This window comes from Misgurnus anguillicaudatus, chromosome 24 (assembly GCF_027580225.2).
Source record: "Misgurnus anguillicaudatus chromosome 24, ASM2758022v2, whole genome shotgun sequence".
NCBI classification, from domain to species: Eukaryota; Metazoa; Chordata; class Actinopteri; order Cypriniformes; family Cobitidae; genus Misgurnus; species Misgurnus anguillicaudatus.
This window is the reverse complement of record NC_073360.2, coordinates 30,026,738-30,054,514: the sequence shown is the minus strand read 5'-3', so window position 1 is coordinate 30,054,514 and position 27,777 is coordinate 30,026,738. Positions and strand designations below refer to the sequence as shown.

Genomic DNA, 27,777 nt, shown 5'->3' with positions numbered 1-27,777 from the left:
TTCTTTTTTTGTCTGTCTGCCTGTGTCTCCGTCTGTCTGTCTGTCTGTCTGCCTTTCTTCCTTGCGTCTATGTCTTTCTGTCTCTGTGTCTTTCTTTCTTTTTTCTGTCTGTTTGCCTGTGTCTCTGTCTGTCTGTCTGTCTGTCTCCGTCTGTCTGTCTGTCTGTCTAGCGTGACGTCAAAAAAAAGTTCTGTCTGTCTCTCTCTGTCTTTCTCTCTCCCTCTGTCTCCGTCCGTCCGTCTATCTCTTTATCTTTCTTTCTGTAAGTCTCTCTCTCTTTCTGTCTGTCTTTCTGTCTGTCTCTCTGGCATGGCATCAAAAAAGTTATTTCTGTCTGTCTGTCTGTCTCTGAGTCTGTCTGATTGGGATGGCATAAAAAACATTCGTTCTATCTTTCTGTCTGTCTTTCTGGCATGGCATCAAAGTTATGTCTTTCTCTCTGTATGTCTCTCTGTCTGTCTGGCATGGCATCAAAAAACATTCTGTCTATCTTTGTCTGTCTGTCTGTCTGTCTGTCTGTCTGTCTGTCTGTCTGTCTGTCTGCCTTTCTTCCACACGTCTATGTCTTTCTTTTTTCTGTCTTTCTACCTGTGTCTCCGTCTGTCTGTCTGTCTAGCATGACGTCAAAAAAAGTTCTGTATGTCTGTCTCTCCGCCTATCGGTCTGGCAAAAAAAGTTATTTCTCTGCCTGTGTCTCCATCTGTATTTCTGTCTCTCAGTCTGTTTGTCTGGCATGGCGTCAAAAAGTTATTTCTTTCTCTCTGTCTGTCTGTCTGTCTGTATTTCTTTCTGCCTATGTCTCCGTCTGTCTGTCTTTCTGTCTGTCTACCTGCATTTCTTTCTTCTGTCTGCCTATCTCTTTCTGAGTGTCTGTCTTTTTTTTTTTTCTCTCTGACTATCTTTGTCTGTCTGTCTGCCTTTCCTCCTTCTGTCTGTCTATGTCTTTCTTTTTTCTTTCTGTCTGTCTTTCTTTCTTTCTTTTTTCTTTCTCTTATTTAGAGAGAATTGATGACAGCTAAGGAATGTTGCAGTGCTGTAATCCATAAACACAATTTAACAATAAGAATTCTGGTAATGCAAAATACTACTGGTAGCTCCGCCTCCTCCTTCCAGGACGTTGTGACTTCCAGGAGCAATATTTTTGACTGGCGTTCTTGATTTTTTTCCCACGCTATGTTTTTGAGCAGTCCAGCAGCTTATAATTTTATTCTCTGCAATTTTCTCCATCTCTCTGGTTTTCTAAGTAAAGAGGAAAGAGGCCCTAAAATGCTCGCCTATAAAAGCGCCTGACTTGGGGGTTGCCGAGAAGATGTGAGGGGTCTTTCATGTTCTCGCCGCCGCTCCGACAGACCCGCGGCTCTTTGCTCCGCTGCTACACAGCGCTGTATTTATAGCTGAGGTTTCTCTCAAGCCACTGCTGCTCTGAAGCTCGAGCTCAGGCCTGGTCCTTCCTTCCCGTAGATATAAACCGAGTCCTAATCATAACAGCTGGGAGCACAGCGCTGGGCCCTTCCTCTTTTCATAAGCAGACTATAGTGTCATTGCTTAATTGCTTTCATTTTTAAGCAGTTCGACCTCATAGGTGTTGAGTTTATGTGCTTTTGTTGCATGTGCACAAGTAACACTCTATAGGTTTTTTATGTAATGACCTCAAGGAATCTTTTTGTCAGATCAGATACTATGAATTTACCTTTCTTTCTATCGTCTAAATCTTTACAGGCAGCATACTAACCCTAAAAAACCTCAAATGACTCATTTGAATACCTTTCATGGGAAGCAAATCCACTAGCGCTTACAGCTGATTTATTTAGAGTCAGTTTGTAAAAATAAAAAGCATGTAAATACTGGAATAAACTTTGTGCAGAACATTTGTCAATACATTTCAGTACATATTTATAATCCATGCCATCTTGCATGCAGTGCAATTGCATGAATATGTATGTAAAATATGTAAACGTGTTTGTGTAGGGAGCACACTTTTGTTTTGATGTATAAACATTGCACCATTCTAGGTTTTGAATCCAAGCTATAATTAAAACAATTAATGGAAAATGTCATTTTAGAGGTTTGGAGACATTAGTGAGGAGGATTTGTATTTGTTTTGAATGTCGGAAAACAAATCAGGTCACTCGTTCCATGTTGTAATGGCTTGTGCTCTTTCACAAATTACATAATGCGTTCGAAGCAACGGTGGATTCAGGTAAAAGGTCTGGGAACCGAATTGAACCAGTCCAAACAAATAAGCTCATTTAGCCGTATAGACCAGGTTGTGATGGACAGAATTAAGTCAGTTAAATGAAAAGTGAAAGGGCAGCTCACTAGGCATAAAAACTGAGCTACAAATACACATTTGTATAGACAGACACAAGTTGTGTATAAAGTATGTAATGAAGTCATACGTAACATCTTTATGCTATGAACAGGTGTGGAAGTGTTAATGCTTTCCGTCTATGTTCTGATCTTTTAATCACGGTCAGGTTGAGTGTTATATAACAAAAACAGCTCGTAGTTGTTTGTGCGCGTCTCGGTGGATTAGAGGTGCGATTTGGACAGGGCAAGAGTTGGCAACACGTCTGATGGGCGAGACACACACATTCTTGTGAATGCATAGAGGGTGAGAGACCAGAATTGGTAAGGGATTTTGGCTTTTCAAATCTGTATTGATCACTTTGGCCTGTTTGAAGGGACTCGATTCCATTATTTTTCTCTGAAGTGCACAGATCAAATATGACCCATGGACGTATAAGCAGGAAAAAGCGCGCATTACGTTATTCTCTGGCCTCATTCATATGTGAAAATAAATCTTATATGAATTGGATACGTGTATTTGCATCCGCAATGTAAGCGGACAGATCGACTATTCCCATGTCAAGACGTGTCGTGCGTCATTAGAAATGCAACACTGGCAAATGATGGAATCCACCCGCGATCACGTGACTGTTCTTAGCAGCGCAATGGAGGACGACGGCTCCACTTAGTGCTGTAATGTTAAAGTTTTATGACTTGTTACAGAAATAAATCTCTATAATTTAGTATAATCATTTTGTCTGTGTTTCTGTTCCGGATCAGTATGTATACCTTGAATTGTTTTGCCAAGTGTTTAGTGCAGTGGTTCTCAACTCCAGTTTTCGGGCCCCCCTCCCAGAACGTTTTGGATGTCTCCATATATAAAACACCTGATTCAGTTCATCAGCTTGTAAGTGTGTTAAAGAAATAGTCAATTTTTTAAGGGAAAAATCCGGATGGTTTACTCGCCACCATGTCGTCCAGGGTGTTGATGTCTTTCTTTGTTCAGTCGAGAAGAAATTATGTTTTTTGAGGAAAACATTGCAGGATTTTTCTCATTTTAACGGACTTTAATGGACACTTAACACTTAACTAAACACGTAACATTTTTTTTCAACGGAGTTTCAAAGGACTCTAAATGATCCCAAACGAGGCATAAGGGTCTTATCTAGCGAAACGATTGTCATTTTTGGCAATAAAAATAAAAATATGCATTTTTAAACCACAACTTTTCGTCTAGGTCCGGTGCAGCGCAACCTAACGTAAATGCGTAGTGATGTAGGGAGGTCACGTGTTGCATAATAAAACGCACATTTGCGGACCATTGTAAACAATAAACTGCCACAAAGACATTAATTAGTATCATTTGACATACAACAACGTTGGAACGGTCCTCTTTCTCCACACTTGTAAACACTTGGGTGGAGTTTCGCGTTCGTCCTCTGTGATCTCTTGACGTCATTACGTATTGCGTGAGGTCACGCTGACGCTTTCAGGACTGGATCTAGACGAGAAATTGTGGTTTAAAGGTGTATATTTGTTGTTTTTATTGTCAAGGATGACAGTCGTTTCGCTAGAAAAGACCGTAATGCCTCGTTTGGGATCGTTTATAGTTCTTTGAAGCTCCATTGAAAAAACTGTTACGTGTTGAGTTAAGTATTAAGGGCGATTTATAGTCGTGCGTAGGTCCTACGGCGTAGCTACGGCGTAGGCTATCCGTAGCCTGTGCGTAGCTCTGCGTAGCCTGACGCGCACCTCACAAATTTTCTAACAGCGCGTCGGCTCTACGCGGACCGTAAGCGCTGTGATTGGTCCACCAGAACCCCTCCCGTCAGGTAAAAAAAACTGCGTCATAGGTATTTCCGTTTGAGACGGTGAAAACAAAGATGAGCCAAGTTGAGGAGTGATTTAACTCAAACTGAAACATAAGTCGCTGTTTATTTACTTCCATCATTGCTGGTCTTCTCAAATTATACACAACAAGTTGCTATTTCTTCTTCGTTTGTGGGTTTACTTGCTTAGCTTCTTCTTCTGTGACGACTTCTGCTGCTACTGTGGTTACACGCGTGATTACTGCCAACCAGCGGTTTCGCGTGTGTTTGCACGTCGACGCGGACGGCGACGCACAAGTATAAATGAAAACCGACGCGGAACCTACGCCGTCGCTGCTACGCCGTAGGACCTACGCACGACTATAAATCGCCCTTTAAGTGTTGGTGTCCATTAAAATGAGAAAAATCCTGCAATGTTTTCCTCAAAAAACATAATTTCTTCTCGACTGAACATAGAAAGACATCAACATTTTGGATGACATGGTGGTGAGTAAATTATCTGGATTTTTCTATTAAGAAAATGGACTATTCCTTTAAGATAACATTTCAAATATTCTGGAAGGAGTCTAATGAGTGGAATCAGATGTTTCATATAAGGAGACATCTAAAACATTCTGGGAAGGGGGGGCCCGAGGACTGGAGTTGAGAAACACTGGTTTCGTGTAAATGCAGATATCAAATATGAGTCACTTTTAAAATATGATGCAAGCGTATAGTAAAAAAAAATCGGATGTAGGCAACAAATCGGAATTAGGCATTGATATTTGCAATGTAAATCCAGCCTTTGAAGGAAACTACAGTGCTTGTTTATCAACCAGGTCAGAGCAAAAATCAAATGGTGTGATTTTAAATTAGGGTTGCATAACGATTAATCGCGATTAATCTATTGCAGAATAAAAGTTTTTTTTACATAATATACGCTCACCTAAAGGATTATTAGGAACACCTGTTCAATTTCTCATTAATGCAATGGTGTGGAGGATGTTTTCTTGGCACACTTTAGGCCCCTTAGTGCCAATTAGGCATCGTTTAAATGCCACGGCCTACCTGAGCATTGTTTCTGACCATGTTCATTTCTTTATGACCACCATGTACCCATCCTCTGATGACTACTTCCAGCAGGATAATGCACCATGTCACAAAGCTCGAGTAATTTCAAATTAGTTTCTTGAACATGACAATGAGTTCACTGTACTAAAATGGCCCCCACAGTCACCAGATCTTAACCCAATAGAGCATCTTTGGGATGTGGTGGAACGGGAGCTTTGTGCCCTGGATGTGCATCCCACAAATCTTCATCAACTGCAAGATGCTATCCTATCAATATGGGCCAACTTTTCCAAAGAATGCTTTCAGCACCTTGTTGAATCAATGCCACGTAGAATTAATGCGGAAGGGGGTCTCAAACAGTATTAGTTTGGTGTTCTTAATAATCCTTTATGTGAGTGTATGTGTGTGTACTGTGAATAATAACTAGGTATAAATAAATACACACACGTATATACACATAATTATTATTCACACAATCACACAAATATATGATATAAACAAAAACCTTGATTCTGCAATAGATTAATCATGCTTAATCATTATGCAACCCTAGATCAAATGAACGGATTGGGAGGGGTTGCTTATACCCATGCGTGACTCAGAGATATTGACGCACATTTCTAAAAAAACCTGTGTTTTTACTCCAAATAATACTTTGTTTTTATTTTTTCGTTGCATCTGCGGCTGTTTCATCAACTAATCTTTTTTTCTTTTTGCTTTATTCCAGAATGAAGAGTAGAAAGCCGGAGCATCAGAATCTCTCACCGTTCATCACAAGCCGGACCTCAGAAACTGGACCTCAAGAAACTCACACTAACCGAATCTTCCTGGACCGTAAATGCATTAGCTGGACACTACCAAACAACATGGACCTCACAACATATCCGGACCTCACGAATGCTGGATTCCACTGACCTTTGGTCTCCCACAGCCTGGATCCCTCAAAACCGAGCTTTCACTGTGCATACTCCTTCAGACTTTACCAGAACTTGGTTATGACTGTCCGAGCAATAGCTGTTACAGACTTGGTACAAATCGCTGTTAGAAAAGCTGCCTTTGAAATGGTACTACAGCACCTTTCAGCTTTGAGGTACAGACGACGGTGCTGCTTTAGTTGTTCTGACACAATGTTAATGTAAATGATGGTACATTATTAGCCAAAAGCGTACGACAAATGGTTTGGTACAGGGATGCTCAACCGAGCGATCGCATGGGTACGGCGGCATAACTATCAGCAGTGTTTATTATACCAGACTTACAGATGGTGTTATACATCACGATACGACACACATTTATACACCCAGTGCAGACGTACAGATGACCTCAAGCACGCAGACTTGACCTCAGGATTTTAAAACATAGAGTTTACACACACACTGTGAGCCATGTCTGACCTCATGCTGTCAAACACGCACTGTGATGTCTGTCAAACCTTTACGAATTCATGTTTCATTTCATATGGTCGCAGCCCCTACGATTATAGTTGGTATATATCACATAAAGAATAACAAGAAAGTGGTACTTAATTGCTTTTGTTTTTTGATTTTACTTTTCTACAGGCACAGATTTGGTTACCACAGAGTTGGTACTCAATAGTACAGTTGAGATTTTGCAAAATTTTTTGTAAATGGCGCCAACATCAGTAAATATGAAGCCTTACAGCCTTGCTTAGGCTAGATTAGCGTTATTTAAGCGATTACATTTATGGGTGTGTAAACTTTTGACTGAACTAACGTTACTGATCATTATATCACCAGTATGGGTCAAACCGAGTAAAACCCCGGTAACCGTTCAGTTTGTTACGGTTTAAGTCAAGAAAGCCTCAATAGAGTGAAAGTCAATACAGACAGCAGTACTGGTTTCTTATTTTAGTATCCTGCTGTTATGTTTTGGAAGCCAGTAGAAGTTGCTCAACTTTTTTAGGTTATTACAGTTATTTCCTGTTTTATTTTGCTTAAAATAACTCGTGTTGTGACATTGCTAAGGTCACAGAAACTTTTTTTTTGTTTTTTTACGGAAAAACTCGATGTCTGTCATTTTTTTGCTGCTGAAATGAAAAACAATGAACAATCTGTAAATTATTGAATATAGAAATGTTGTTCTTGGTTCTCTTATGAGTTAAAGTATTTAACATTTCATGGTTTTATTTCTATAGACACATCTTTTAAAAATGTTTCTTAATATTCTTACGTTTTGTTTAGTTTTTTTTTTTTTTTGTGGGGAATATTTGCTTTTTGGATATGTGTAATCCAACTTTTTAACGAAATGATACAGTTCTATAGGGTTACCTTAATTTTTTAAAGATGTATTATAACGTATTCTGCACATCAGGGACTTTAAATTTCCCTTTCCCACCAAGTCCAAATTTATAGTTTTTATACTCGCAGTTCCCTTGACTCTGATTGGTTGTGACAGTGGTGTTCTTGTAAACTGATAGACTACTGTTATTTGATAGATTGCAGTTGTTAGTTTAACACCCTGCGGTTGTGTTTGTGCGACCTCACTTTCGCAACCATTGTGTGGCCAGACCTCCAACATCTCAACCAAATTTGTTCTCCCATGTATATAATGCATTGTATAAAGATAGATAATGTTGGATATTTGGTTTTATGACTGCTGAAAGCAAGCAGATGATCGGTCATCTCGAGTGAATTGAAACACGTAAACGGTACGAGTGTATGTATAGATGTATGCACATGTAAACAGATGTTTGTTTTACGATTGAAATTTCCAGTGGTAAAATTACCCGTTTGAAGATCAGTATCTTCTGAAACCTTGATGTTTAATAAAGTAGAAGCGCTTATCTTTTCAGACGTTCCTGTTTCACGTGTCTTTTATGAATGTCTTTTGCCTGATGATGATGAGATGAGACATTATTTAGCCATGGCTCTGTTCACACTAAATTGTCAGAATAAAATGGTCACTATGGTACCCTTAAAGAGGACATTCCACAAGACGTTTTTAAGATATTAAATAAACCTTTGATGTCCCCAGAGTACATATGTGAACCATATAGGTAATTTATTGTGGCATGTTAAAATAGGCACTTTATGGGTCTGAGCAAAAATGCACCGTTTTTGTGTGTATCCCTTTAAATCCAAATGAGCTGCTCAGGTGGGCGGAGTCTCAAGCGCTTGCGCTGTAGGCATGACACTGCGTCAAGAGGGAGATTCTCTCATGAAAGAAGTTAGTAAGCAATTTTCAGCATTATATATTTAAACAAGTCAGTCATCTGTTTTATGCATACTAAATACATTTTTATCAGCAGATGGGGAACATTATGGAATAAAAATAAAGACTTTTAGGTCGGTCTCATGCTGCCAGTGTGTAAACAGGCAAAATGATTTTCAGCATGTTACAATAAAATACACGTCCACAAACACTCAGAAGTTTACAAACCACGAGCACATTTAAATGATCTGTAATAAAACAACATGTTTAATGCTTAAACTTTAGAGAAACAGATCAAATTACATGTTTATGCTTATTGTGTATGATAGTGAATACGCGTTGTTCTCTCACTCTGTCTCATGCAGTGCATTAAATCACATGTTCATTCATATAAACTTAAGAGAAACATATTAAACAACATACTTGTATTGATGAAAGTGAACTGTCGTGTTACTCTCTCTCACTCACTCACTCACTCTCTCTCTCTCTCTCACACTAAGGTAACGTTAATCCTCATCTTCAACCTTAAGAAAAAACCATTAAAACTACAAGTTATAAGATTGTAGAATACAAACGCGTCGTGCTGTCAGTCATTCTTTCTCTCTGTCTCTCGCACTGGTGAGGCTGCGTCATGGTTGGATAGCGCAGATGAAGGGGCGGTATCATTAAAATAAGATCCCCTTACTATGTCATGGGGGGAGCGAATTCCAAGTGACCTATATATTCACATGCTTGCAGAGAGAGCCTACCAAAACAAAGTTACAGGGTTGCTATTTTTCATGTTTTCTGTGTTGGTAGAAGCACTGGGAACCCAATTATAGCACTTAAACATGGAAAAAGTCTGATTTTCATGGAACGTCCCCTTTAAAAACTACACATTTGCACATAAAGAGTTCATATTAGTTGGCCTACGTTAAGGTACGTACTTGTGCCAGATGTATACATAACTGTAACTAAATGCTACATATTAGGACTAGGGTTACATAACGATTAATCGCGATTAATCTATTGCAGAGTTAAGGTTTTTGTTTACATCACATATTTGTGTGAACTGTGAATAATAATTATGTATATATAAATATGCACACATTTTAAGAAAAAAATATTAAGTATTTATATATAACATAAATTGTACATAAATATACAAATGTATATACACATGTAAACATTTCTTAAATATATATATATATATATATATACATGCATGTGAGTGTATTTGTTTATACAGCACACACACATATATAATGTAAACAAAAACCTTTATTCTGCAATAGATTAATTGTGATTAATCGTTATGCAACCCAAATAATGACCTTAGGACCAATAACTTCTTATTGTTAAAGAAGAAAATATGGTCTTTGTAATCTTTTATATAACCCTTACGTGTCTGAAGGGTAGTGTCGTCATCATAATTTTTCACCTCTTATCTCTCTGTTCTTCAGTATTGTGGCCACATCACAATTCAACTAATTCACAATAGATAAAATTATGTTTCATCCTACTGCATTTCTTCTATTGTGAGTATTTGGGTGAATATTTGGGTACTCATTTGACATACAACCTTTTGCATACTGTGTAGTAGAGAGGTACACTTATCCATATTCGTGGGATGTATTTTAGCATGGCTATTGATCAGCATCTATCTATTGATTTTATGAGTTTCAGCCTGTATAGTCACATTTTACTCGTGTAGGTATTTCTCTTTCTGAGAGCCGGGTATTAAACATGAGATTCTTGAATTACAGCACTAGGCTCTGGAGAACAGGAACATATGGAAAGTCTTTTAGTATGGGAGAGAATGATATGAGGTGCACCTCATCATGAAGTTGTCTCCAAGCATTCCTTCAAAATACGTTTGCGCATTTGGGAGACATTTTATCCAGAGTGACTCGGTCTATACATTTGTAATCAGAATGTTTTTCACATGGGGATCGAACCTGTGACCTTTTGCATTGCTAATGCAATGCTCTGTTGAGCTATGACAATAAGCTCAGTGGAGGCTTAAACGCCAGTGTTTATGAGATGGATGTGTGTGGGATATCTGAGGTTTAAGTCAGGTGGATCTAAGCTCTGTTTGAGGCCATAGTTGCAGGGATTTGCCCTGATTGTTGGCAACAGAGTATTTAATCAGATCTGGACGCTCTGGCGAAATGTCCTAGATGAGAACGCAGCGTTCCTGCTTTCACTGTCCCGCATTCGGAGGGCTCGCGCTGGGGATGTCGTCCTCAGATTCCCCGTTTAACTCAATTAGCCTTCTCATTCGCTGTTTTACATTAGTAATGCATTGGCTAAACACAATAACATGACTGTATATGGACACAACACTAAAGACTTGCCAAGCCCTATGTGGAGTTTTAGTAAATACGTTATATGTTTTGATTTTAATGTGTAGTATGCTTGTACAAAACCAATGCTACCACATTGCTATAGTGTGGGTTGTTGAAAAGGCATTGCTGTATGGTCAGACATCGGACGCACACGCCTTGCCGCGGTTACGCGTCGGCCCAAAGGAAAGTCCTTTTAATATTAATAATTATCTTTGGTCCGAAGTATTCGACTTCGCGCGGCGCCACAAGAACTGACAGGCGGATGACGGCAAAGTATCGCGAGAGCGAGTCGAAATTACACCGCTCTCGCGATACTTTGACGTCATCCTCCTGTTAGTTCTTGCGGCGCCGCACGAAATCGAATACTTCGGGGTTAAAGATAAAGACGAACACAACTTGGCTTGTTTTGGTCTGGCTAGTGTCTAAACTGACCTCTGGAACAAATACCTTGTAGAAAATAAAAATGTTTCGGTTTCCAAAAGATGAGGGGAGATGACGAGCACGAGTCACAGCTGTGTGGATTTGGCAGACAGGCAAGAGCATCTGACTAACATTATACATTCATTTTACTCATAACGTTAGCTCAGTGTAATTGTTGATTAACTATGATTTTAAATAGGTTATTTACTGGTTATTTGTTTAGCGTTTTATAAAAAATAATGGACTCTAGACTATGTTGTTATTAATTTAATGCAGGGGTCTACCGGAAGTTAAGTTTGATCTACAAAAGCAGTTTGGGTGATTCTCGCGACTTATGAGGTGTCATGAAACATTTTTAGAAAAGAAGTAAATATGGTAAGAGTATTAAAATAAGAAGCATACAGTTACAATCATCTCTCCATGTACTATTTTGCACATGATTTCAAATGACATCATACAAGCCAAATTTTTTTCCCACATTTAAGGGGAAACTTTTCATTACCGCAGTGTGTCCGTGACTGGATTTTGATTCTTTGACATGAAAATATTTATAATTAAAATCTAAAAAATAAAAAGCTTCAGTGCATGTTATACTATAAACATTTACTGTAAAGAAAGTATTTGGTGATCATTGGTAAATCTAGAGACAATAATAAGGAATATAAATGTGTTCAAGACCAATTTTCTCATCCTCTGCAACAATTTTTAATTATTGTTTAAGCCCTCAAGGAACTAACATTTTCAAAACAAAAATGTTGGAAGGGACATAATTGACTGAGACACTCAAGATAGCTACCAGGTAAGCGCAGTTCTTATTTTTTCCCTCCAGATAAAAGTTTAATATTTTGTGTCGTCATAGTACCTAGACAACTTTTTAGTTTTCATTACCGAAACATGAGTTTGTAAATGCATATATTTAATGTAATATCATGTTGCATTAATGATAATTTTTATATAATGATAATCTAAAAAAATGTAAATAGTTGTATAGGAAATTTTTTTTTAAATCCTCTAGAAATAATGGTTATAGTAAGTTCAGACCTTAATCTTATATGTGCAAAAAAAAATTGGTTTCAATGGCTTTTAAAAAAAAATCTGATGTGGACACCTTTTAAGTCTGGATTTCGTGAACATCATCCAGTTAGTTTATGTTGTTGCCGCTGAAACCAAAACCCTGGTTTCTAACCCCAATAGTTATGGCCCTTATGTATGTCTCTACTGTAGAAAATGCTGGGCTGTTTCCATGGGTTAAAACAACCCAACATTTGTGTATGGCTGTTGCCCATGTAAGCTATGTTTTTAATAATGCATCGCCTCTGACTACAGACAATTAACAATACTACAATACTAATGTGAAGTAACAAAGAAAACCCTTTAAAGACTCACCTGAATTCACTTTAAAGACCCTCCTCGCAGACACACACACACACCTGTTTTATAAAGCGTTTATTGGAAACCAGGTAGCTGACTGACGGGAATGACAGACATGTAGTCCTGCTCTCTCATTAGAGAGCGAAAATGACAGAGGTTTAACATCTGAACATGTAGACACAGCACACACAATGGCTTTTTAAAAGCACACACACACAAAGAGTTCAGTGTTGTCTTTATTGTAGGGTGGTATAATCGGATCTGTCTGCGTTGCTATGATGAAGTTTACAGTAAGTGTACACGTTTACGTTGAAGAATCCACATACACAGCAGGTTTTTAAAGCAGTGCAGGAACAGCTGTTAAACTAAACACACAAGCGTAAATTCAAAATAATTTTTCTGTGTGGCTTTGTGCTATCCATCAGACAAAAGTGTGTCTTTTTAAATATTGTCCAAGTTTACAGTGTCTCATAATAACTCTCTGAATATTAAAGAATCACTGTAGTGCTTTGACATGCACAGCTATGCAATGGTTCCCAAACTTTTATGATATGACAAAGTTTTATGATATTTTATACAACAACACATTAATTTGTCATAACATCTGTGAAGTCAAACCACAGAAAAATAAGGCTACTAACCAACTGCGCTACATTTTATAACTTAATATGTTTTGTTTTAGTCAAATTCTAAGTTTGAGATAGTTTTATGTCATTTATTTCTATGGAGGGGGGCACGCCGAAAAGTTTGAGAACCAGTGGTTTAATGTATTGCATTGACATAGGGATAGGTGCATTGAAAATGGATTATTTTCCCCTCCGAAGGGCACTTTGGGAAGGGGCGCCACATAAACAGTCGCTCCAAAAAAAAGAGAAAATTATGTTTTTTTATTGCTCTGTTTGCCAAGTGTATTTTAATTGGCCACAGTGTAAGACATAATTGCGCAACTCCCTTTAGAGTTTACTTTATTTAAAAACCTTAAATTTTGATGTCATGGCAACAGGAATGTACAATACAATCTACATATTCTGTGTCTAAACTTATGATTCAATGAAATGTTTGTTTAAACAAACAAAAAAATGTTTGTTTAGAGTTTTTTGTTGCTTTAAGAACTAAACATTATAGCCTGGTTACACACACAGGGCTTAGATTAATCCAGGTATAAGCCTTAGTTAAACTAGGACTTTTAAGTCTTAATAAATGTGCCTTATTCAAAACATTACTGTGTGTATCTTGAATCAAAACAATGGCACTGAAATATTTTAAAATGTCAGTGCAAGTTGTTTTTAGGTGAATAGATAGTCCCCCAGCTTAAAAAAACTAAATAAATTCATTATTTATTCACCCACATTTGGTTTGGATCACCAATGTCTTCTTTGTCCAAATGCAGATTTCTGAAAATAAATAAATAAAGCTGTAAAGTAATGATAAATAAAAGCTGATAAATAAAGTTTTATAAAAAAATAAAAAGCGGAACTGTTGTTTAGGCAATTTTAGGATGTTTACTTTAAAAAAAATTGTGTAACAACTGGAACAACAGTGAAATCCACAACAAGAAAGTAGAAGAGTAAGGGCGCACTCACACTAGGGCAGCGCTTCCCAATCCTGGCCCTCGAGCACCTCCTCCCAGAAAGTTTTAGATGTCTCCTTATTTAACACACCTGATTTAACTCATCAGCTTGTTAGGAAGACAGGTTTACCATTTTGAAAGGAGGCTGATAGGTTGAATCAGGTGTTTTAAATAAGGAAACATCTAAAACTTTTGGGAGGGGGTGCTCAAAGACCAGGATTGGGAAGCACCGCACTAGGACTAAAGGGCTCGTTATAGTCGTGCGTAGGTCCTACGGCGTAGCTGCGACGGCGTAGGTTCCGCGTCGGTTTTCATTTATACTTTTGCGTCGTCGTCCGCATCGACGTGCAAACACGCGCGCAGGCCGCTGGTAGGCACTAACCACACGTGTAACCACAGTAGCAGCGCGAACGCCAAAGAAGAAGAAGCTTTGCAAGTTAAGCCACAAACGAAGAAGAAACAGCAACTTGTTGTGTATAATTTGAGAAGACCAGCAAGATGGATGTAAATAAACAGCAGTTTGAGTTAAATCACTCCTCAACTTAGCCATTCTTTGTTTTCACCGTCGCAAACGGAAATACCTATGACGCAGTTTTTTTTACCTGACGGGAGGGGTTCTGGTGGACCAATCACAGCGCTTGCGGTCCGCGTAGAACTGACGCGCTGTTAAAACGAAGGGCAGATGAACGTGAGTGGTTGCGCAATTGACGCCTCTCCTTTTGAACTGCATTCTGGCGCGATTTGCGATCACACTGCGCGTGTTCTGCGCCTAAACCCAAGTGAACCATGCTCGAGCCCACCTATGCAAACCGTCCAGGGTGCGATTAACCAAACTGTGCCCGGGCATGATACAGAGCGATCACACTAGTCAAACGAACCAGGTTTTGGGGGTCAAACACGCCTGGGTGAGGTTTGGATAGTGTGAGTGCGCCATAAATGTCTTCAGGAGTTCTTTATAATACTTTTGGGTCATTTAGTTCTTTTGTTCTTGTTTCCCATAGTAACCGGAAAACCCCAAACAACACTTTAAAAAAAAAATCTTTGTTTGGGTTCTGAAGATCTGCAAAAGATATTGGGGTTTAAATGACATGAGGGTGAGCAAATAAAGATAAAGTTCTCATTTTGGAGTGAACTATTCTGCATTTAGCCCTTTCTGTGAAACTGAGCCTGTGGTTCTTAATGAAACACCATTTGTGAGGTAAATCAGAGGGTATGTAACGACGTTACTTTTATACGTGACCATGCCGGAGCTCGCCCTGTTGAGTGGCAAAACATTCAACAAAATGGCTGGTTTCATAGTGGCTGCTGTGAAAAAAACTGATTATTATCAGCTTAAATTGAATTTAGTGACCCTAACAACTTGCCAAACAACCAGTAGTCTGTGGACATTGGCATATGGCCAGACATATATGTTTATCTTGCCTAACACTATTAAACCATCCCACCTGTGTAGAACTCATCATAATGGATGTTTTCAGGCTCACTGACAAAACTTTGCAATTACACAGAATAAGAGTATTCATTGGTGTATTTTTTTATCCCAAAATTGTACATACCTGACATATGGCTACAGCTATTGATTTACTTCTCCTTTGAATGTTTTTTTTTTCAGTCTGGAAAAAGACCGCTCCAAATTTTTGTTGAATCTGTTAGCACAGTGGATCACACAACTACTTTTCCCATTTAAGATGCATTTTTCACGCTATGCTAATGCTGTCGCTCAGACTTTTTGCCACTCAGTGGGTGTAACCACAGTCACGTTCGCCGAAGGGGACGTCACGTGCATACCCTCTATAATAAATAAATGTTTCCCCTCCAACCTTTCTGAAGTAAAAATCTCCTTGCTAGTGTACACTTTTAAGTCAGCCTTTAAACATGTAGCCCGGGTCTAGAAAAACAGGAATGTGCTGAGTGAAGTGTGTGTGTGTGTGTGTGTGTGTGTGTGTGTGTGTGTGTGTGTGTGTGTGTGTGTGTGTGTGTGTGGTAACGTCAGACCGCATTCTGATAACTCGTATGGGAAGAATTCAAATGAGCATGGGAAATGAGGTCAACACTGGGGTCATTGCTAGGTTCACAGAGATTTTAAAATAGTTTGCACTAACTCTCAATCAACCTTTTTGGATTTGACATGCTTTATTGGTTATGCCTTGCCAGTAGGCTGAAAAAGTGATCAAAAGCACATACACTCTTAAACATAAAGGTGCTACAAAAGCCTCTTCATTATAAAAATGTGTAAAAGAAATAGTTCAAATGGTGTTTTTTGTGGAACCAAAAAGGTTCTTTTATGGCATTGCTCTGAAAAACCTTTTAAGCACCTTTATTGTCAAGAGTGTAGACCTTTGTATTGTATTTTGTTAAACAGAAAGGATCTCCAGATGTTAAAGGTTCTTAATGGAGCCAAAATGGTTCTTCAATGGCATTGTGTGCCATGTTTATTTTTTAAGAGTGTAACAGGAAGAAATAAAGGCCTAGATGAAAGAATAAAGATAAGCAAACCAGAGCAGAGGCAGAAAACAATGAAAAGCTAAACAGTACAAACTTGTAAACAAAAAGTAGACATTATGTGTTAGACGGAGGAATGCTAAGACACCAGAACAGAGCAGATAGATGGAGGTAAGATAGATGGATGATGGAGTTAGAGAATGGGAGAACAAAGAATGCGAATGTGTTTGAAAAGCGTGAGGGGTGTATGTGTGTACATGTGTGTACGTGTGTGCAGTATGTTAGGGGTTGATGTATAAAGGGCCCCACAGCAGTCTAGGGGATAATATTCAGCAGATGTGTCCTTATCTGACTCGAAGAGGGGTGAGCCGAACCCAGACATAGGGGAAAACACCAAAAACAGACGACTGTATGCAGAGCCGGCCTAAGGCATTAGGCGAACTAGGTGGCTGATTAGGCCACCATGGCCACCAGGCGACATGAAATATTATTTATATATAGAGAGAGAGAGCGCTAAGCAGTGACCATCAAATAAAAAAAACGTTAATGCAGATTAAGAAAATGTTTTTTTGCAGTATAAGTAATGGGAAAAAGTCTGCGGTTCCAGTCTGATGGCGAGTCACCTCAGAGGCTTGACACCAAACGCACCATTAATTCAGTCGAGTATCTGGCCTCTTAAATGCGTTTCCACCCTGAAGGCACAATACGTGGTCTTGCAAGTTTGTTGTGAAGCTCTTTTGACTGCCAAGTCCCCAAGTTTTAGTTTTTTAGGGCAGAACTATCAAAGCCTGGCGAGTCGGTTCCTTTTATCGGAGGCCAAGAAGAGATGACTAGGCTCCTGAGGTGGCCGACCACCCTTTCATTAACAGTAAGGCCGAAACCACTGATAAACAGTCATTAGGCTTTGAACCGATAGAGCGCTAACTGTAAACCCAATGTAGCGCTGACAGCTAGCTTACAAGGTAGCTTAAAAAATCTAAACGTTGAGAGCGATTGGTTTGCAACCACATGAAACTTGGTAATAATCTGATTTATTTTGAGGTAGGCCTGGTTTATTATTGTAAACCACATTTTCAATACAGGGAACAAAAACAATTTAGGATAGAAGACGAGATACTCCATCAAATGTTTTGAATGAAGCAAATCCCTCAAAGCCGTGGTTTACAGGGGCAAGGATATGAAATTAAAATTAAAATTCAATCATTTATTCAACCTCATGTTTTTCTGAACCTGTTTGAGTTTCTTTATTCTGTTTAACACAAAAGAAGACATTTTGATAACTGACGTTAGGCACAATGTTGACTTCCATAATAGGAAAACAAATACTATGTAAGTCAATAGGTACCATCAACTCTGTGCTTACCATGAGGTTGAATTTGAGATGTCAGTAAGAAAACTTGAAGCAATAAATGTAACAATAATTTTTACACATTTTTTGTCATATACTGTATGCACCAAGAAATTTAAACAGATTTTCCAGCCTGATCTCATGAGAATTCGTACATATTTTATTTAATATCATATTATATATTATTGAATTCATACAAAGTTAATCATGCAAAAATGTACGATTATCATAAAAAACAATAATGAAACCCCACACTTAACCCTAACATCACAGGGGTCAAAGCAAATGCTACAAATTAGCCACCTAAAATACTTACAGTACAAATTGGCATAAGATAGTATTCAATTACAAAAATGTACTGCATCTTGCTCGCCAATAATTTGGCGGCCACTTTTCTCTGAATGAACGTAAGATGTGGTTTCGGAAGGGTGGGGGATTGGCACACAGCTCACAAAATTGTTTTCCTTTGATGAGACTCCCATTTCTTGCGAGTTTGTCTTTAAATATAGCTCGGAACAGAGCAATATCCGTTACTAATTAGGCGAGTTTTTGGTACAAACAGTCCAAAAATATCCCATCAGTCATGTGAAGTTAAGCAAGGATTTGTAATTCAGTTTCAGTGTGTGTGACTCAGATTAGGTGAGCCGTATGCAAGAATACGAGCATTCAACTCGAGTCCTAAACACTCCATTAGCGTAATCTAAAGCGAAGGTGATATGTATCATATGAGGTCACGAGAAGATGCTTATTTGGAAAGACAGAATGTTCTTTTGCCTTAAAGGGGTTACAGTGAAAGAAGCAAATTTGATCCAAGATGGCTTTGGTGGACCTTTGGATTCACTTGACCTCTAATCCGCTACTGTACAACATACTAACATTTATATTTTTATGGCAAGGACCTTAAAATAATTTTAAAATGTAGATACAATTACAGAGGACCAAAATCCCTTTTTGATAAAAGCATTGTGTGTGTATCTCTTTGTTGGTTACTGATAATAGATGACGCATGCAGGCAATGAAGACAGATTTTTTGTAGGCCAGCTGCATATTTATTTTTCCCACAGACTTTGGTAGTGTCGCAAAAAATAAGACAAACACTTACAAACACTTACACGTTTTGTCCAACAAGATAATCTTCACAGATGAATACAACCTTTAAATGTGTTTACTAGAAATAAAAAGCTAACATTAGCATTGGTTAAGATGCGAAGCTTATCAAAACATGTATTTAGCCCGTCATGTGTGGGACTTGTCATGTCAAAATATGTGTTCGGCGCATCATGTAAAACTGTGTGCATAATGCATCAAGTCAAAAAACTTGCCTGCGACAGACACTTCGAAGGGGTTTATGATAAAAGAGACGTTCGCGTTGGCCAGAAACTTGCTTAATCTCATGTGTAATCAGATTTTAGTGTTAAAGAGCACCTATTGTCAGATTCACGTTTTTACATTTCCTTTGGTGTGTAAGTGTGTATTAGTACATGTTAACGATATGCAAAAGGTACAAACCCAAAGTAAACAATAACACGTGTTATTGTTTATCAACGTAAATCTGTTTTCTTGGACTACAACTCACAACCTGTAAGTTAACAGTGTCATATTTCCGGCTGACATCAGAGGTATTCAGGCCAATCACAACGTACAGATTAGCTGGCCAATCAGGGACTCAGAGCTTTTCAGATCGATGAGTTTTGTACAAAATCAATGCGTTTGAGGAAAGCAGTATATCTGGAGCTACAAAAAGGTACGATTTGTGGAAAATAATGTGTTTTTTATCCATAAACCACACGAACACATTGTATTATCCCAAACACACTAAATAACTTTTTTACCAATGAAATAGGTGCACTTTAACTTAGTGTCTTGCAAGTATTTTCTGAATGTGAGGGTCTCTTTTATCATAAACGCTTTCGAGGCGTGTACAGCATAATGCACATGGTTCACATGACGCACTGAACACATATTTTGATATGACGAGCCACACACCACACTCCAAACGGAAGAAAAGTCACCAGCTGCCCTTGAACCTTAGGCTACAAACGAACTACACTATGCTCTCTCGACATCAACCTCACCCCACCAAGCTTTCGACAGCTCTTTTAAACTTTATTAAGCACATTTAAAAACATGATCCCTGCTAACAAAATGAAGAGTTTGGTTCCAAAACGCGATAAACGGCATTTTTGAAAAAATGAGTTACTGCCAAAATCAGTATTATATCAGGTCAGTATTTAAAAGTAAATTCTTAAATTTTATGCAAAATCCAATATTCGCCGTGTTATTCTGTCATCTTTTCTCCCTTTTTCCCAAAATGCAATAAATGCCACTCCTCCTTTTTTACAGAACGCAATAAATCCATTCCTGAAATTACAGCCCACCAGTCACGCAATGTAAACAAACATGGCGGCGCGCTGAGTACACGGAATCCTAGTTTTCCTCATCTACTTTGTACTTCGTGATCAACAAACAAAACAAAATAATACTTTAATTACATTGATAAACCTGTGATGGTTTTCTGTGATGAGAAAGAAACGCCATCAACATCTAATAATTTACGCAAAGCACTCGGGAGACTGGTGCTTATCTCCCGACAGCATCAAGTTTCTCATGCTAACACATTGACCCCAGGGGATCTTATGAAAAACTTTTTATTTTACTCAAAGTCAACGAAAATCGAGCAGGACCAAAACATTTTACAGCTGATCGCTGTGAAAAATGCTAAGCGACAAGTATAACCGCAGCAATGACAGTGATCTTAATATGACAAAGTAAGTGTTTTGATTAATGCCATTAATGTTTATTTTTTTAATCAGTGTGTACAACTGTTCAACTAAATGAATATAACATGGCAAAGATGTATGCACATTTATATAGGCTATTGATTCAATAGATTTATTGCATTTTGTGGAAAAAATAATTCATTTTTATAATAAATCTTTAAAAATCAAGTTATTGATTTGAATTTTTTATGTTTTTATAACCTAAAGATGCTATGTGAAAGTTTGTAACAGAAAATAGTGGTTTTCATCTTGTCACTTTCTTGGTATAGAAAACACGTTTTTACCGAAATTTGTCAAAATTGAATGTGGATGAATCTTTGTTGGGAATAATGCCTGTGTTGCATTGTTTTTGAGATCTGAGAGGTTTAAAGTCCCTGACAAAGTGTGTAGTCCCATGTAGTAACTTGTTAGCAATCACCCTTTTAAATACACATTAAAGCTTTAAAAAGTCACGAGTTACTGTGTGTTTTATGTTGTAGAATAACCTTGTTAACCCAAGATCTTATTTAAGAGTTAAACCAAAACCCATTGACTTCAGGACAGTGGAACCAGAAGTGCTAAAATGCTAACTTGCGTCAATGCTAATGCGTCATCCCAGCGGCACCACAGTAGTGCTCCTCAAAGCTCTGGCCCCCGAGTCCTCAGAAAACTTCCTTTTTGAGTGGTTATGTCAAGACTCCTCAGCGGTTGAGATTTACCGGGCCCACATGGAGAGGTGTCGGTTTAGGTCGCTGCACACTATAAATCACATGTGTGAATGTGTAATGACTTGTAAGAGACGGAAGCAAACGCAGGTGTAAAATGAAACAATGTTTATTAAATATAAACAAAGAGAGAGTATTCAAAGTCAATGCGGAAGTAATCCAGTCCGGTGTTGTTGCTGGCAATGGTGACGATGACTACGGTGGAAGTTGGTGTTTTGAGTGCGACGTTGGTGGAGTGGTGAGCAGTGGTGAAATCCAGACTGACACGGAACATCCACACGAAGACGACGACGACAATACACATCCAAACTGAAACACGTAATCCAATGTACACGGAACAACCAAGCAACACGGAGACTGAGCAAACAATAGAATCTGGCAGGGAACAGAAAGTCTGGTGAGTATATATGGAGATGATGTAATGATGAACAGCTGGAGCGAGACAATCAACACACAGGTGACAGGGATTGCTCTAACGAGCACATGGCAGGGTAAGTGAACAACACACACATACAAACATGACACGGAGGAAAACAATGGATTTTCCTACCGTGACAGTACCCCCTCCCCTAGGAACGCCCCTCGGCGTTCCCAGCCTGCTTTACCTGCTGATTGAATTCATCAATAAGGCGGTGATCCAGTATGTCCCGAGCAGGAACCCACCTTCTCTCCTCCGGACCGTAACCTTCCCAATCCACCAAGTACTGAAATCCGCGTCCCCTCCGTCTGGAGTCCAGAATACGGTTAACCGAATAAGTGGTCTCCCCATTAACGATACGAGGCGGAGGGGGCACCGGGGCAGGCGGATTAAGACGGGAAAAAATCACCGGTTTAATTTTGGAAACGTGAAAGACGGGGTGAACCCTCCTGTACGCAGGAGGAAGGCTAAGACGCACTGTTACCGGATTAATGATTTTGGTAACAGAAAACGGGCCAATAAATTTGGGAGCAAGTTTATTCGAGACGGAACGCATCGGAATATTCTGGGTTGAAAGCCACACTCTTTGACCGACTACGTATAGTGGATGCTTCGACCTGAGGCGATATGCCTTGGCCTTGGTGCCTGACCTTGCCTGGAGCAGAGCTCTGCGAGCTCTGGTCCAGGTGCGGTGGCACCTCTGGACTAGTGCGTTAGCGGAGGGAACCGACACCTCGGATTCAGTACTGACAAAATTAGGTGGTTGGTACCCTAAACTACACTTGAATGGAGACATGCCCGTAGATGACACCGGCAGAGAATTGTGTGCGTTCTCCACAATTGAGAGTTGCTGACACCAGGACGAAGGATTCTTGGAAACCAGACATCGCAACACCCTTTCGACGTCCTGATTGGCTCGCTCGGTTTGACCGTTGCTCTGGGGATGAAACCCGGACGAAAGACTAACAGTCGCCCCTAGCAATTTGCAGAACTCTCGCCAAAATTTGGACACAAACTGGGGACCCCTGTCAGAGACCACGTCTGTCGGGAGGCCATGTATTCGGAAGACGTGGTCAATGACAGCTACCGCTGTTTCCTTGGCTGATGGTAATTTGGGCAAGGGAATGAAATGGGTCGCCTTCGAGAACCGGTCCACTACGGTCAAAATCACCGTATTACCCTTAGAGGGTGGGAGGGCGGTAATAAAATCTAGCGAAATGTGGGACCAGGGTCTCGAAGGGACAGACAGCGGTAAAAGTAACCCATCTGGAGGACGATTGGAAGTCTTACCAACGGCACAAACCGAACAAGCCAAGACGAAGTCGTGGACGTCACGAGCCATACCAGGCCACCAAAATCGTTGCTTGACTAGAAACCTAGTTCTACTAACCCCTGGGTGACAAGCAACACTGGAACCATGACCCCACTGGAGGACGTCTGACCGTAACCCTTCCGGCACAAATAAACGGTTCGGTGGGCAGCGAGCCGGGGGCGTTACCCCTTCTAAGGCTGTCAAAACCTTCGATTCGACCTCCCATCTGAGCGCGGAGATAATGATTTTCTCCGGTAAAATGGGCTCGGGAGTAGCAGTACGATCGGAATGCTCAAAAAGACGGGATAAAGCATCGGGTTTGATGTTTTTGGAACCCGGCCGGTAAGAAAGTGTAAAATCGAAACGACCGAAAAACAATGCCCACCGAGCCTGCCTGGAGTTAAGTCTTTTGGCAGTTCTAATGTATTCGAGATTCTTATGGTCCGTCCATACAATGAAAGGTACACCCGACCCTTCAAGCCAGTGACGCCATTCTTCCAGTGCTAGCTTGACCGCCAACAACTCTCGATTGCCAATGTCATAGTTAACTTCCGCAGGAGATAAACGATGGGAATAATACGCGCAAGGATGAACCTTTCCGTCTGAGGATGCGCGCTGGGACAACACTGCTCCTACCCCCACCTCTGACGCGTCGACCTCCACTATGAATTGACGTGAACGATCAGGGGTAACGAGAATGGGAGCTGAAACAAAGCAGCTTTTCAGTTTGGCAAACGCAGCCTCAGCTGCGTCTGACCACCTGAACGTCAAACCAGGGGAGGTCAAAGCAGTCAGAGGTGCGGCTAGTTGGCTGAAATTGCGAATAAAACGCCGGTAAAAATTGGCAAACCCCAGAAATCTCTGCAGGGCCTTGCGAGACTCTGGGGATGGCCAATCTACCACAGCCTTAACTTTCTCAGGATCCATGCGAACACCCTCAGTCGAAATGATGTGTCCTAAAAAAGAAACAGACTGTGCATGAAAAACGCATTTCTCCGCCTTGACAAAAAGCCCATTCTCTAGCAACCGCAGAAGCACTCGTCGTACGTGTTGCAAATGTTCCTGGAGAGACGAAGAAAAAATCAATATGTCATCCAGGTAAACATATATGAACTGATCTACCATGTCTCGCAACACGTCATTAACGAGTGCTTGGAAGACTGCCGGCGAGTTCGTTAGCCCGAAAGGCATCACGCAGTACTCAAAATGGCCACGAGGGGTGTTAAACGCAGTCTTCCATTCATCCCCTTTCCTGATGCGAACCAAATGATATGCATTACGTAAGTCCAATTTAGTGAAGACGGACGCTCCCTGCAACCTCTCGAAGGCTGAAGACATCAACGGCAAAGGATAGGTATTCTTTACCGTGATGTTGTTCAACCCTCGGTAATCAATACAAGGCCGCAAGGATCCGTCCTTCTTACCCACAAAAAAGAACCCCGCCCCCGCTGGAGATGAGGAAGGGCGAATGAACCCCGTTGCCAGAGAATCAGAAATATATTTCTCCATGGCCTCCATCTCCGGAACGGACAGAGAGTATAACTTGCCCTTAGGCGGAAACGTACCTGGCAATAAGTCTATCGCACAGTCATAGGGACGATGAGGAGGAAGAGAATCAGCCCGCGACTTACTGAACACCTCCTTCAGGTCGTGGTACTCCGCGGGCACGGTAGACAAATCCACTGCTTTCCCCTGAAACACAGACTCAGACACAGAAACACAAGCAGAGACAAGACAGGACTTATGACACTCCTCGCTCCAGCTGATAACGGAACCCAATCTCCAGTCGATCCTGGGATTATGGAGATGAAGCCAAGGATGTCCAAGAACTATGGGGGTGAGAGCAGTGTCAGTAATAAAAAATGAAATTGTCTCAGTGTGATTCCCAGATGTGATGAGTGTAATGGGTGCAGTGGTGTGCTTGATAGTGGGTAATGGATGTCCATTGAGGGCGAAGGGCTCAATCTGGTGGGTGAGTGGAATGAACAGTAGCTGAAGCTTACGTGCCAGAGAGCTATCGATGAAATTGCCCTCCGCCCCCGAATCCAGAAGTGCGTGCCCAGTGTGTGACTTCGTGGACCACCGTAGTCTCACCGGGAGGAAGGTAGATGTCATAGAGGTCCTCTGTGCGGAGATCCCGCCCGAAAGTAGCCTCTGCCTGGCTATCGGGTGTGGTCCTTTAACCGGGCACCGCGGACATTGGTGACCCAGCTCGCCACAGTACCTGCAAAGTCCCAGGGATCTCCGCCGCATTCTCTCCTCCCGGGGTAACCGAGCTCGACCCACCTGCATGGGCTCCGGATCTGAGAGACCGCCGGCGGACACTTCACTGGATGGACCTGCATCCTCCCCTCTCAACTGGGACGTGGCGTGAGTCCTTCTTCTGACTGAAATGGACAGGCGTGCGTCAACCCGGATCGCCAGATCCACCAGCCCATTAAGAGAGGTGGGTAACTCCGCCGTAACGATCTCTCGCTGGATCCGATCCGCCAACCCATGCAGAAACTGATCCCACTGCGCTTCCTCGTTCCACCTGCACTCCGCCGCCAGGGTACAGAACTCGATAGCATAGTCTGAGACCGACCGCTCCCCCTGCTGGAGATCCGTGAGACGGGCGGCCTCCCTCCCGGCGACGGAGCGGTCGAAAACCCTTCTCATCTCTACAGAAAGCGAGGCGAACGAGGAACAACAGCTGTCCTTGTTTTCCCATACCGCCGTCCCCCAGAGGGCAGCCTTGCCCGAGAGAAGTGAGAGCGTAAACGCTACCTTGGTTTCCTCGAGGAAGAATGTCCGGGGCTGTTGGGCGAAATATAAAGAACAGTGAGAGAGAAAAGTACGACAATAGTTGGGCTCACCGGCGTATTTCTCCGGGATCGGAAGTCTCGGTTCCGGGATGAAACTACCCCCTGGAGGTGAAGATGGTGCGGGCGGCATGGGTGGCGCAGTGGGAGGCGTGATGACTGGAGATCGCTGAGAGAGCTCGGAAACCTTCGCCACCATTACCTGGACGGCCTTCCGCATATCTTCGATGGTCTTATCCTGATGATCCATACGAGCCATCGATCGCTGGAGAAACTCCTCCAACGCGGAGATTGGTTGACCACCTGCTGCTTCCATGTTGGCCAGATTCTTCTGTAATGACTTGTAAGAGACGGAAGCAAACGCAGGTGTAAAATGAAACAATGTTTATTAAATATAAACAAAGAGAGAGTATTCAAAGTCAATGCGGAAGTAATCCAGTCCGGTGTTGTTGCTGGCAATGGTGACGATGACTACGGTGGAAGTTGGTGTTTTGAGTGCGACGTTGGTGGAGTGGTGAGCAGTGGTGAAATCCAGACTGACACGGAACATCCACACGAAGACGACGACGACAATACACATCCAAACTGAAACACGTAATCCAATGTACACGGAACAACCAAGCAACACGGAGACTGAGCAAACAATAGAATCTGGCAGGGAACAGAAAGTCAGGTGAGTATATATGGAGATGATGTAATGATGAACAGCTGGAGCGAGACAATCAACACACAGGTGACAGGGATTGCTCTAACGAGCACATGGCAGGGTAAGTGAACAACACACACATACAAACATGACACGGAGGAAAACAATGGATTTTCCTACCGTGACAGAATGTGTTTGTGCTGCGGTGATGTCCTCATTGGTAACATCTCCATTATTGGGTAATAGTCAGTTAAGAAGTCGTGACAGATGGTGTATAATATTTCTATAAAAATGATTACCATGCAGTCAGGTAATCGTAATATGATTATAGCTTACACAAAGTTACCCCAATGTAGTTTTATAGTAGTAAGCCGGTATTTTTGCAGATACTTTTACAACGCTTAAATGTTTGCGACAAGGCAAATATTTTTTCTTTGTGTGTATGTTCGTGTCTTCATTTAATGGTATATGAGTAAACTACTGGTATAAATGGTTTCACTCTTATACAAAATACTAAAGAGAGAGAGGAGGCTGTCACAGAGAGAAGCTACTGTAACTCCTTAAGGCATTGTCACTCCTAACACACAATACACAATAGCTTATAGAAAATAGAGAGAGAGAGAGAGAGAGAGAGAGAGAGAGAGAGAGAGAGAGAGAGAGGAGGGGGGATTACAGTTGCTGTTATGTAACTAAGATTGTCACATGGGACTTAACTCACAACCCAGTTTTGTTTACTTTATAAGCACACACACACACACACACACACACACACACACACACACACACACACACACACACACACACACACACACTGTTCATCATTACAAAACCACCAGTAAAAATGCTGCTGCTTTCCTCTTATTACAATGTAATAGACCTAAAGTCATTGACCGGTGCTCCTGTGATGATATACATTTAGAAGAAGACAAATGCTGTGCACTCGCTTGTTCATTTCTTAACAAATTCCCATCACATGACACTGGAAAGAAGTGGACAAAAATAAGTGAATGACTTGAACCCCATACGTCGGACAGTAATGTCGTGAATACCTTTGTCATAAACATAAATCGTAAATCGTACCTAATATTAACATTTGTGTGTTTTAATGGATTGCATCTCGGGTTACGTATGTAACTGTTGTTCCCTGAGAAGGGAACGAGACGCTGCGTCTCATTTGAAATACTTCCTGCGTCTCTGTAACGCTGTCTTTGGCAATATTTCAGATAGCGATATACTTCCTGGCTACCGTGTCACCCTGTCTTTGTCGTTAAGCCTCACCATTAGTTGAATTTGATATAC

General features: G+C 40.8%; 1 protein-coding gene and 1 long non-coding RNA gene across 4 annotated transcripts in view; both read left to right on the top strand.

Annotated features, from left to right (window-relative positions):
- The window catches only part of irs1 (insulin receptor substrate 1), a 34,723-nt gene extending 26,742 nt beyond the window's left edge, over window positions 1-7,981 (top strand). For all 3 annotated transcript variants that reach the window (XR_008642524.2, XR_008642525.2, XM_055197087.2), the window contains one exon: window positions 5,896-7,981. Coding sequence is in view for 1 of the 3 variants with exons in the window: in XM_055197087.2 (XP_055053062.2) it covers window positions 5,896-5,900 (5 nt within the window). In the remaining 2 variants the exon portion in view is untranslated. The remainder of the gene's footprint in view (window positions 1-5,895) is intronic.
- A 3,816-nt stretch (window positions 7,982-11,797) lies between these two features.
- Window positions 11,798-27,777, top strand: part of LOC141361611 (uncharacterized) — a 48,650-nt gene continuing 32,670 nt past the window's right edge. Inside the window, exon 1 of the long non-coding RNA XR_012367759.1 lies at window positions 11,798-11,885. This is a non-coding gene — a long non-coding RNA (uncharacterized lncRNA). The remainder of the gene's footprint in view (window positions 11,886-27,777) is intronic.